Source organism: Artibeus jamaicensis, unplaced genomic scaffold, assembly GCF_021234435.1.
Source record: "Artibeus jamaicensis isolate MK-2021 breed Jamaican fruit bat unplaced genomic scaffold, CSHL_Jam_final scaffold_3222, whole genome shotgun sequence".
Lineage (NCBI taxonomy): Eukaryota > Metazoa > Chordata > Mammalia > Chiroptera > Phyllostomidae > Artibeus > Artibeus jamaicensis.
Genome location: NW_026522038.1, coordinates 1,017,069 through 1,029,219, shown reverse-complemented (window position 1 = coordinate 1,029,219; position 12,151 = coordinate 1,017,069). Strand labels below are relative to the sequence as shown.

Sequence of the window (12,151 nt, the reverse complement as noted above, 5' to 3'; positions counted from 1 at the left end):
GAAGACCAAAAGCCTTGTCAAGTCACACTTACCCATTTGGCAATAGGACATCCCTGAGAACTTTTGCCTTCTTTACCAGTATAGATGACTTTTTCAATCCTAATAGCTTTACCCTTCTGTCCAAACCTTAAAGAAATCCACAGAAACACACACACACATAAAATTAGCAAATGAATCTAAGAGGCATTCAACATATTGAACATTTGAGCATAATCTTATTCTATTACCACATCCTGAGAAATAAATGGTTTACTTTATTAAAAAAAAAAAAAAAGAAATCGGCCTAAGCAAAGCAAACTGGATAACAGACTTTAAGCCTTGTTTTTCTTCAGTATCCAAATACACGGGCAATTGTAATGAACTATTTTGAAATTATATGTTGGGTAGAAATAATGGAAAAGCTTAGTTTTACACATAATTCCACAAAACACAAGACTTTTTTTAAGTTTGCTAACTTTAGTCTTCTAAGATACATACTATTTGGTTTTTGCTCTTTATTAATTTTAGCTATTTTAAAATTTAGGGAATCATAATACATTTTAGTTAAGACTTTTTCTCAAAGAATCTCTCACATTTTTAAAAAGGAAGTTGGCAAATATCTAGTATCCAGCAATTCTGAAATACACTATATTTTCCCTTATGATCAAGGTACTACTTAGTACCTGTTAATAAAAAAATGCTAAATGATTATTTAGTGAATTTCTACACACTAATTTAGAAACAAATCATTTGGAAATGGGACAAAAATGATGTGGAATATATCCTTGCTGCCCAGAATGTCTCCTACCTCTTAAAGAAAAGACATCCTAGCATAGCAACAGCTCAAGGGCTGTGGATTCCTATACGAAAGTCTCTCTGCATTGCTTATCTTGCTCTTAAGAGTCTTCTGCATGCAGGAGTAACTGTGTGGGTTCAGGTAAATACTTGCATACCTGTGACTGACAGTAAAAAGGAAAATGCAGCTATAAATAGAATGTCTCTGTTTCTACTCAGTCTATCACACATGCCCTTTGCTCACACCAAGGGACAACTTCCTTCGAGATAACTACATCTTTACCGCTCTAGGTGAATTGAACTCAATGGTTCCTATCTTCCGCCACACCTCCCCCTTGTTCTCTTTGACATTTATCACCACGGGAGTGCCAGAGTGGGCTTCCCTCTGCAGCCCGTGCCAGCACCCTTGTGCCTGGTGGGCAGGCCAGGCTGGGCCTTGCTCACGCCGGGGTTTTCTGGCACCCACGTGAAGTGGGCAGCCTGTGCCAGCTTGCAGGCTATTAGTCCTGTCAAATATTGTGACTCTCTGGTGAATAGCACAGCGTGTTGTGTTGGCAACCCTGGAATAGCTAAGGCTACTAATAATCACTCAATTTACAGTTGTTTACTGCTTTTTCTCTGAGAGCTGGAAAAATTCTGACATATACCAAAGGAGAAACGTTAATCTGCCCTGTGCCTTTGTGTTAATTACCTTTCTTCCATGATTTCTCTAATAGCTGCCACATTAGGACCTGCTCCTAGATGGGTATAAAAAGGACCTTCATCTTTTTCAATAATTTGCTCTGTTGAGATAATAGAAGATTATTATTTTAGACCTCAATTATACTAAATAGAAAGGCTACATCCACAAAACTTATCCCCCGACTGCACATTAAGGGCCCTGAATGTGACTTTACACGTTTTTTTTTTCTTTTGGACGAGTAAGCTGATGGAATCATCTGTTAGAAAATGTGCAAAATAATTAAGTATAGGTACATGTTGGCTGTCGGATGAAAATATATTAAATTACATTTCAGATATGGGGTAAGAAATTATTTTATACCAAACATGTGGAACTGAACAAAGAAAACAGTGTGGGAATTATAGTATATTATATGTAATATCAACTACAACCCAATCTTTTAAACTGAAACAATTTTTTTTTTTACAGCTAACTAAAATACTGCCTGCGACCTGAATATTAGACCATTAAAAATGATCCTGTCTTATCCCACCCCCAGGAGATTGCTTAGTTTAGTGTCAAGACACCTTTCTCTCCTCTTGTCTGCCCACAGCATTACACTATTTTTTTGGAAAATAAGAGCACTGAATCCAGACCCATATTTAATGTACTTTAGAACAATTTATGAAGAGGAAGTATACTGGAGAGAGGGTCAGGTAGAAGGAAGAGGTTCCTGCAAACTATGAAAAGATGAAGGGGGAGAGGGTTCGAGTGATGGGAGAAGGGAGCGGAGGCGAATGTAACTTACCTAATATTATCTATGATGCACGGCACTCAAGCCCAGTGAGCCAACAACCTAATACCACAAACAAAGGCCAGTAGGCACCCTCCCTGCATTCATCTATAAAATGAGGGGGTGTCCCATTGTAAGAGGAATGACATAGGGTGCGTGGACCATTAGCCACATTAGCTTAACATTTGTTTTTTCAAATGTCTTCTAGTGCATCTGAGCTGAGTAGCTATAATTAAGATTTCCGAGTATATATGTATAAAATCTGCATTCATCAGCAAAATGTTTCCCTACACTGACAGACCTATCTCATATCTTGAATTTTAACACAAATGTGTTTGTTTAAAAAAATTACATAGTTTCTATCAAAAGATAAAACTTTAAAGAGAAAATAGAAGAAAAATGAATATACATCACACAATATTTCGAGTGTATAAATAGAGAGAGGGCAACTTCATGAATATTCAGAACTTTAGCACTACAATTTCTCCCGACTCACAAAGACTGGAGATAATTTCTCCCTTATGTAGAAATTAACCTTGTAAAACTATTAATAAATTCAACTTTGAATTAAAAACTATGAAAAGCTTCTACATTAGTTTGCATATGGCAGGTACTGCTCTCGTTTTAATAGATGTTTCTATTGCCCGGCTGTCTCTCCAGAAGGTGATAGATAGAGTTAAAAGTTGATTAATATGAAACAAATACCTTTATATTTTAAAGGGTTTGGATACAAGGAAAACTGAGCATGCACAATTGTTTTAAAATTTTGGAAAAACTGAATGTAAGTGAAGTTCTTTCTTGCACAGCACAGGCATTTGTAATTTCACGAAATGTAAGCTTCAGATTTTTATGAGCCTTTACAAATTACTGCCAGACTAAAAAAGAAATCCCATCTCTACAGATAAATTTGCTAATTCTGGATAAACACCAGGTGTCTCAGGGCATTTTTGGCACTTACCTACACATCTGCATGATGGGAAATCATATTGAGTCTTGACAGGTGTATCCAATAAATTTTTTATAGGAGTATCTAGTAATTTGGAAGGTGACTCTAAAAAATTATTGAGAACAGAACCAGCTGTTCTTTTGGTTGGTGTCTTTTCTGAAGAAGGAGTTGCCCGCTGCTCTGCAGCTGGGGTGTGGCTGTCGAGGTCTGCAGCAGTGGTCTGTCTAGTTAAAACTGTGACCGGCCCTGACATTTCAACTTTTACTTGCTTCTGTGATTTGAGAGTAAGGGCCTTATGGTCAAATAATGATTTGACCTGAAACTGTTTCAGATGTTGCTCCATGGTCTCAAGGATGCTCCTTTGCTGCACATTATCGCAGCTCGGAGGTGGAATCTCTTGCTTACTTATCTTTTTCCACGTTTTGTTTTCTGGCTGTGCTGACTTGGGGTGCATACAGGCATGGGGCCTGGTTCCTGGTTCAACTTTAACTGGCCTGTGTGCCTGATTATGGCAAGACTCAGTCTGGGATTGTTGGGCTTGCTGCTGTTCTTGCCTCTGTAAGAGGTGCCACCTTAGAGCAGCGTGCTTCTGAATGTCCTTTTGGGGAGGGGTCTGAATGTGACTCCCTCCTTGGCCAGGCACCGGGAAAGCATTCGCTTGGCTGTGCATCAGGTACCTTTGCTGAGCAAGTTGTGCAGCTTGTGGACCAGATATGCCTTGGTTTTTACTTCTGTATCCCTGCAGAACTGAAGCTTGTTGAGGCTTCTGTTCCTGTTCTTGAAAGCACCTGTGAAGAGCATCTTGCTTCGGGGTCACATTATTTGGAAAAAATGGCATGTGATGCAAGTTTGGGGTCTTGTTTCCTGCAAAAAGTTCAGAATTTCTAGTCTGTTCTGTATTCTCTGAACCTAAGTGAGTACTGTTTGAACAAGAAATCTGTACTTTGCTTGCATTTGATTTTAAGATCTGACCGTAGGGGGAATTTCTACTATTCATGTTCTGTATGTGCTCCAACCCCATTTGGATATTATGAGTCTGAAACTCACTTGATTTTGAATACTGATTTTCACCATTGAAACATTCTTCCACTTTAATCTGGCTAAAGAGCGATCCTTCTCTTTGCCGATCATTATTGCCTTGGGGATGAGAAAAAGTTTGGGGCATTTGTTCTTTATTCTTCATGAATTTTTGCTGCTGCTGCTGCTGGTTTTGAGGGAGATGTGAATTCTGGGATGTTTGTATTTGTGCTGCCTGCTTATGAGGTTTATGTTGCAGAAGGTGTGAATTTGAGAATGGCTCAGTCTCTGAAGCCTGTTGATTCAAGTGCTGCTTTAATGACAAGGGGAGGAGTTTCTCAGTTTGGGAATCTGGTCTTTGTTGAAAATGAAATCTAGGGGTGCACAGTGACTCCATGTGAGTTTCGGATGAAGGGTCTGTCTTGGAGAAGTGCACCTGGAGTGAGGGTTTTTGGAACTGGAGATGCTGGTCCACTGTACCTTGAGACTGCCCTTGATTCATCTCAACTTGGTACCTTTGTGGCCTCTGCTCTGGCTGCATCATTTTCTGGATGTAAGCTTGCCCTGGGAGCCCCCCAGGCACATTGGAACTTCCAGTGTATTGTTTGGAGGTCATTTGATTGGAGGAGTTGGACTGATACTGAAGAATTGACCGCAGTGATGTTTTATTATATTTCACATGGGATTCTGCTTGGTGGAAGTGAGGGGCCTTCAATTCAATCCATCCTGGTTTCAGGCAGGGCTGTGTTGGGGGCACAAGGTCTTGTATTTGTTCCTTATCCTGGCCCTTCAGATTCTCTTGCTCTTTGTGTCCCATCAACTGCTGGCAGTGGTCCTGCAGAACTTCACTGCGACCAAGAATTGGTGGGTTAGGCTTGAGATGTTCTGATATGTGCCTTGTTTTCTCAGAACACAGTGGAACAGTTATTGTCCCTGGAGTCCGTATGTCATCCTTGTTAACACAACTATTCTGAAGCCTTTCTGGAAGTGTCAGAGAGGGGCTGGACACATGTGTAGATGGATTAGGACTCTGGGGTGGTGGTGCCTTGGGTTGACTCTCTATTTTCACTTCCCTTAAAAGAGTTGTATTACTTTGGTTGGGGTAGTGATGGTATTCTTCCAAAACACCATCATTCAGAGTGCTTTTTCCTTCTGAAGGAAGCTGAGGAACCTCTGGGAGAGGAGGAGGTGGAGAAAGAAGCAATCGCGATGGTGGTGGTGTTACAGCGGCAGGAAAGGAATCCTTAGTGAACACTGAGGTTTGCTTGAAGTAAGCACCATTCATTTCATTTTGCTTGAAATACCATTCAGAGCTGCCACCAGGAGCCTGCATATTGCTGATGGAACCTGAACAGAATTCTTCACCAGATACTAGCTTTGTGGTTCCTTGGATATTACTGTTTTCTGCAGGAGATGGGCTTATCTCAAAAACTGATTTTTGTTGTTCTGGTTTCTGAAAGGAACAGGTACCTAGCATCGCAGCTGGTTTGCCGACATCATCAGCGGCACAGGCCTCAGGCACCACTGCAGCTGGCTCTGGAGGCAGCTCAGAGTTCGAGGTCTGTGGCAAATTGATCTGCCCTGAGGTATGCAACGGGTGAGTGATCTCACAGGACAACTCATTAGTAGCCTGACTGTTAATGGCATGTATGTGAGATGTGGTTTTCTGCACCGCAATGGAAACACAACCTGGATAATATTGAAACAGTGTCTGTTCCAGGAGTTCACCATGTGTGTTTTCCATGGAAGAGGCAGAAACTGTAGCACCATTAGGCATTAGCACTGACTTGTTTTCAAGAAGTAATACAATGTTCTTGTCATGGTAGTTAGCATTTTTTCCCTCCTGCTCATTCAGAATCTGATGCTCTGGATTTTCAGACCCACTAGAGTTATGTGTTGAAAAACTTGTGAAATCTTTAACTGCATTTTCTGGGGCCACAGAGCTCACAGATTCTCTCTTATCATTCACATCGGAGACATCTGATTGACTGCTGCCTTTGTCTTGATTTCTTTCTTGGCTTTCCCCGAAGTTCTTTCGTTCTCCATTGGCCGTTTGGTCTTGTTTCAATTTCTTGTTCTGATGGAGCCCAGAGAGAGAAGGTTCACTAACCGTGCGCTTTATTCCTCCGTTTTGCAAACACTTGGAATACCCTCTGCCTTCTTGTATAAAGTCCGGACTCACACGGCTATTCTGGCGTCCTTTCATATGGGGTATTCCATAGTAACTTTTGAAAGACTGCCACTTGGTGTCTCCATTTACTTCTGGATATGGTCTCTCTGTTAAAGGGCTTCCATTCTGGAGCTTTATAGCCAGAGGTTCTGGCTGGCAAATGGGAGACGGAGATGGTGTCAGGAATGGACTTAGTCTGTTGCCCTCCACATGGTTGGTTCTATCCTGTTCCATCAGGCTTGCTTCGGGGCCATCCACAAGACTGCCCTCCAAGTGAATTCTAAAGAGCATGGACACAAAAGTTAAAGTTCATTAATACACATCTAACAGTAATAATGCATCTTACAGAATATCCATGTCATTAATAATACTGGAATTCCTAGACATAGCAAATTGTGATACTTATCTTCATGTTTCAGAGTGACAACTGGTAGCGACTCAAGAAATGATTGTTCTTGTCTTCTCAGCAAGTGTGAAATACTTATGGTCATACAGAACAAAGATGATCAAAATCACCAGCTCATGTGGGACGTTCATACTGCATTAGTAAATCTCATTAACTTTCTTCCCGAATAATTCTTCATGTCCAAAATGCTGAGAATGACATAGAAAGACTACTTCCTTTCTGTCCTCTAGCACCTTACAGAGCCAGTCACTTGCTAAGCTGCCAATTCCATTTCCTATGAATTCATTGAATTTTCTTCACCGCCACTTGGCAGCCAGATGTACATTATCTGGCTTCATTATCAATTGCAGTAACTTTTTAAAGAGTTTCCCTCCAGCCCAGCCTGTCCCGTCTCCAGTCCCCAAGGACCCTTGAAGTTGTTATCAAAGGGAAGGTTCTAAAATGTGAATATGACGTCATGTCTCCTTTAACACACTTTACTGGCTTTTTATTGTCTACATTAGTAGTTTTCAAACTCTTTTACCCAAACACACCTGAAGGATAAGGTACATTCCCTTTAGTGTTAATGTCCCAAGTGACGGGCCAGTGATGAAAAGTGTAGTTTATAAAATGCCCTTTCTAGGTGAATCTATATGTTCTTCTCCAGGGCCTGGTCATCCACTTCTATTGAGAATCCTAATATAAATGGTTTTCGCATGCGGATTTCTATTGTTCTTTCCTTCGACTTTCTCTCGCAGTTTAGAGTACAACTATAAGAACATCTTATAAATATACACAGTAAGCTCTTTCAGACCACTGTGATTGCTGTCTTGTCTGCCCAGAATGCCCAGTGATCCCTATGCAACCCTCTAGAACTGTCTCAGACATCATATCCTCTGGGGTTCCTCCTTTGATTTTCCAAGAGAATTAATCATTCCCATTTCTGTGCTGTTTCTGTAGCTGTCATATGGTGCTGTTTCTGTAGCTGTCATATGTCACTAAACATATCATACTCATTTACACTTTATTTGCTCTCTGGCCTATAAACTTAAGAATATTCTACTTTGTTCATATTTGTGTTTAGTATAAAGTAACCATCCAGTCAGATTCACTACGTTGATATAATTGTGCTCATCTTATGATCATTTCTTCATTCATTCATTTATTCAAACATTTTGAGACCAATACTGATGGAGACCTCAAAGGCCAAACGATAGAAAAAGCAGAAAGAAATGGGCACTAAAAAACACGAATGATCCATTAGTGAGTGCTGCCCCATTCATAATATGGACATGCTTTATTTTCTCACAGCTTTTCCCGTTACCGTTATTTTAAGAATGTAAATAGAAAAAAAAAACAAGACTGCTTTGCCTTTGGGCTGTTAAAGAGGCTCTATTAACATACCCATTGCTTACCAAACAAGACAAAATGAGGAAAAAGTAAGATATTAGCACTGGAAAGCAACACTAAAGTTATCATTATTTGCAGATAGTAGGAGTGCACACTGGTCAACCAAGAGAATTAACCACAGAACTGTTAGAGCTGATGAAAATTCAGTAAAGTAGATGAAGAAAAAATCAATAGTCTTGGTGTATAAAAGCGACAACCAGCCAGAAACTTTAGTGGAAAAAAATGCAGTGATAAAAAGTTATAAAACACTGGAATACCCTTAAAAAGAAATATAGAAGACCTATTTGAATATAAGTTTAAAACAAGTAGAATGGTATATGTTCTTTTATAGTTGTCATTTTAATCTCTTCATTTAATGCATTCTCAGTAAAAATGCTGGTAGACTGTTTTGAGGAATTAAAGAAGGTGACACTGAAGTTCATGGAGAGAAACAAATTGGGTGGCTAGGAATAACCTGAAAAAGAATCACAATGGGGCCCCGACAGGGCAGGAGCCAAGTTAAAAGAAACTTAAGAGAAACTAGCACTACCATACTTCAAACAGTGTGTACTTGCACACCGACTAGTAAGAAAGTGTTAATAAGACCAATGGAATTGAACAGAATGTCCAGAAACAGATACAAACAGAAATATTATTTGAGGTAATGATGACATTTCAAGTAAATGTGATATTGAAACAACTGGATACTCTTCTGAAAAAAGTGATAAAGTTGAATTTGTCACTTACATCCTATATCAAAGTGAATTCTAGATGATTTTAAAATTTGAATATGAAAAATATCTCCCATGCCCAATTAAAAGTAGTCTAAGAAACATTAAAAAAACTACTTAATGACTGGCTAAGTCCTTTGTGGCACAAACCTCAAAGACAGAAAACAGTAGAAAGTTCAGTAAAACTTATGCATGCAAAAAGTAAGTCATAAGCAAAGCTAAAAGTCACATAAAACTTTTCTTAATAAATAAAACTCATACAAACTGACAAAGAAAAACCTAATCATCCAATAGAAAAATAAGCAGAGGACATGGACAGTTTACAGAAAATGAGATGCAAATAGCTCTTAAACATATATCCATATAAAAATATATCCAGCATCACTCATAAAAATGCAAATTAAAGCTGCAACAAGATACCAGTTTTCTCAAATTGGCAAAGATCTAAGTTCGATACTACACAATGTTGGCTCGCACGCAGGGAAGCAGATGCTCCCTTGCCCATGGTTTCTGGGAGTCAAAATTAATACTAATATCAGGAAGGGCAATTTAACAGTATCTATAGAATTTCAAAGAACCTTTAAAAATTTATTTATTTTTATTAAATTTATGGGAGTGACATTAATAGGATCATATAGATTTCATGTATGCCTATGTATGATACATGATCTGTATATTGCATGTGTGTCCATCACCCAAAATCGCATCATCTTCTGTCACCAAATGTTTGGTCCCCTTACCACCTGAGCCTCACCCCACCACCCTCTTCCTTCTGATAACCACCGTACCATTGTCTGTGTCTATGAGTTTCAGTTTTATATCCCACAGATGTGTGAAACCATATGGTTCTTAGCTTTTCCTGACTAAGCTTATTTTAGCATAATATTCTCAAGGTCCATCCATGTTGTGGCAAATAGCAATATTTCATTTTTTCTCACGACTGAGTAGTATTCCATTGTATGTATGTACCACATCTTCTTTACCCAGTCCTCTGTCAAAGGACCCTTAAATCATCACCATGTCTTGGCCATCATGAATAATGCTGCCACGAGCACAGGGGTGCCTATATATTTGCAAATAAATGTTTTCGAATAGAGAAACTTTTTTTGACCCTTTAGCTTTAATGACTTATCTAACAAGTATGCTCATATATGTGCTAAATGATGTATGCACAATCTTTTTCAATAGCAAAGAGAAACAATCTGTGTTTTTAGGTAGAAGTATTTCCAAGTAAATGAAGTAAAACAAGCTGCAGAACAGTATGTATAAGAATGCCACACCTGTACATTTACAAAAATAAGTACAAAGTCCGCCCTGGGAGAAGATACAGCAAGCTGGTAACTGTGCTTTGCCTCCAGAAAAAGGACTGGGGGGCGGGGGGCTGGTGTGGAGCACTTGGAGGGAAACTGCTCTGAATTGTTCCTTGTTTCTGTAACTTTTAAGCATGTATATTAATTAGCAAATAAGACTGGTAAAAAAGTCATAATTTCTATGGAATAAAAGAAAGAAACAGAGCCAAGTGATGTATTTATTTCTGTGAGAACTCCTTGCTTCCAAACAGGAACATTAAGAGATGGCCTGCATATGCGCAGCTACCCATCACACTGGCTGGGGGGCCCCCCCCGAGACGTGGTCAGTGCCCCCTGAGATGTGCGCAGGTGTGAATGCACAGTGGGATTTAAAGACCTTAGTGAGGGCAAAGAAAGACCTGAATTTTCAAAACTATTACATGTTGAAATGCAGTATACTTTTTGAATGTATTGTTGAATTGAATTAATTTCACTTGTTTCTTTTGACTTGTGTTAATGTGAGTACTGAATAACTTAAAATTCCATCCTGTGGCTTATGTCATAATTTATTGGACATCTCTAAGCTAGACTAATATTCTTAATCATCAATAACTCTTAAAAATTCTAGGTTCCAGAATCATAAAAATGGATTTGCAGGTTTTGATGTAAGATGATTCTCCAAAATCAAAAATTAAGCATAGAAATAAGCCTAGATTAGATTAATTAGATTTCTAAATACTACAGCAAAAGGTTTTCTTTTGGCAACTGTAAAATCAATCCACAAACATACTAGTCAACAGGTATTCAACATGCATGCACCTGTATATTTATGTCATGTATCATATAAAACATCCATGCTCTGTATACAATGCATAATGTCCTACTGGATTTTCTAAATATAAAACATCTTCAGTACTTTTATTCCCTTACGGTCAATCGCACAGGATTTGGACACCCTTTAAAGTGTCAAAGGCACAGTTACAATAGGTGGAATTGTGGATCTTTTATGGGCAAAATAATTGCTCCTATGAAGAAACAAAAGTGACTTAAAATGAAATTTGTTTTAATATGGAGTTTTAAATGCAATGCCCACATCCAAGCACTAATTTACATCAATTATCAGAACTGTTCTGTCTGTGCCAGCAATTCCTTTACTGAGTACAACTATGAGATCTAGAAAGTTAAATGTTTAATTTTTTCAGGGAAGGCAGGAAAATTATGTATCTTTCCATTTTAGGATGAGAATAATTTGTTATTTGAGGAATATCTGTTATTAACCTATGAATCTGATTCAGAAAATTTAAACCAATAAAGTGTCCTTTCAGAGGGAGAAAAAAATCTTTCTTTGACTTTCATATGTCCTAAACCACACTTTATGTGTATATATCCCAGAATGTTACATGGTCCAGTAACCTATTCACAGAGCATTCTTTCAATCACCTAGTCCTTTCATGCTGACATTGGCAAGCCTTATTTTTAATAAAAAAGAGAAATGAGACCTGTTCATTTTGTTCCTCATAGAAATATTGAGAAAGCTTTCATGCTGTAATTTTTACAGTGTTATTTATACCTAGTTTTTTCAAGCTTACATAAAGTCAATGATTTGTGTATAAGACACAAAAATATCTTCCAAGACAATTTTTATAGCTATCCACCTACTAACCACTGAAACAGAGTTGATAAGTTATTTATACAAATTTAGGAAAAAAAGAAAAAAATTTCCAAATTTAAACTGCTTTTCAAATAGATGCAATTTTTGCTATCAAGATATATTTGTGTGACATTGCTTTTGCTTCTCAGAGACCAAGAACTAAGATTTAGAGTTGTTATTCATTCACATCTGCTCTCATAAAGTGACTGGTATCAGAAATAATTTGAACTCTTGCAATTTATTTTTTGAGATTTATGTTAAATACCCTTTCTCTTCCTACAGCTGAGAATGTTTAATATAATTTACAGTACCAATCCAGATACTATTCTCTTATGTAACTGAATA

General features: G+C 38.3%; 1 protein-coding gene across 2 annotated transcripts in view; it reads right to left on the bottom strand.

The window, feature by feature from the left end:
* The window catches only part of TET2 (tet methylcytosine dioxygenase 2), a 115,402-nt gene that overhangs the window by 35,357 nt on the left and 67,894 nt on the right, over positions 1-12,151 (bottom strand). Inside the window, exons 3-5 of one of the 2 annotated variants that reach the window (XM_037154447.2) lie at positions 3,187-6,641; positions 1,466-1,556; positions 33-126 (exon numbers count right to left, since the gene is read on the bottom strand). In XM_037154447.2, coding sequence (XP_037010342.2) covers positions 33-126; positions 1,466-1,556; positions 3,187-6,595 — 3,594 coding nt within the window. In that variant the 5' untranslated portion in view covers positions 6,596-6,641. The remainder of the gene's footprint in view (positions 1-32; positions 127-1,465; positions 1,557-3,186; positions 6,642-12,151) is intronic. The other variant, XM_037154448.2, reaches the window with a different exon arrangement.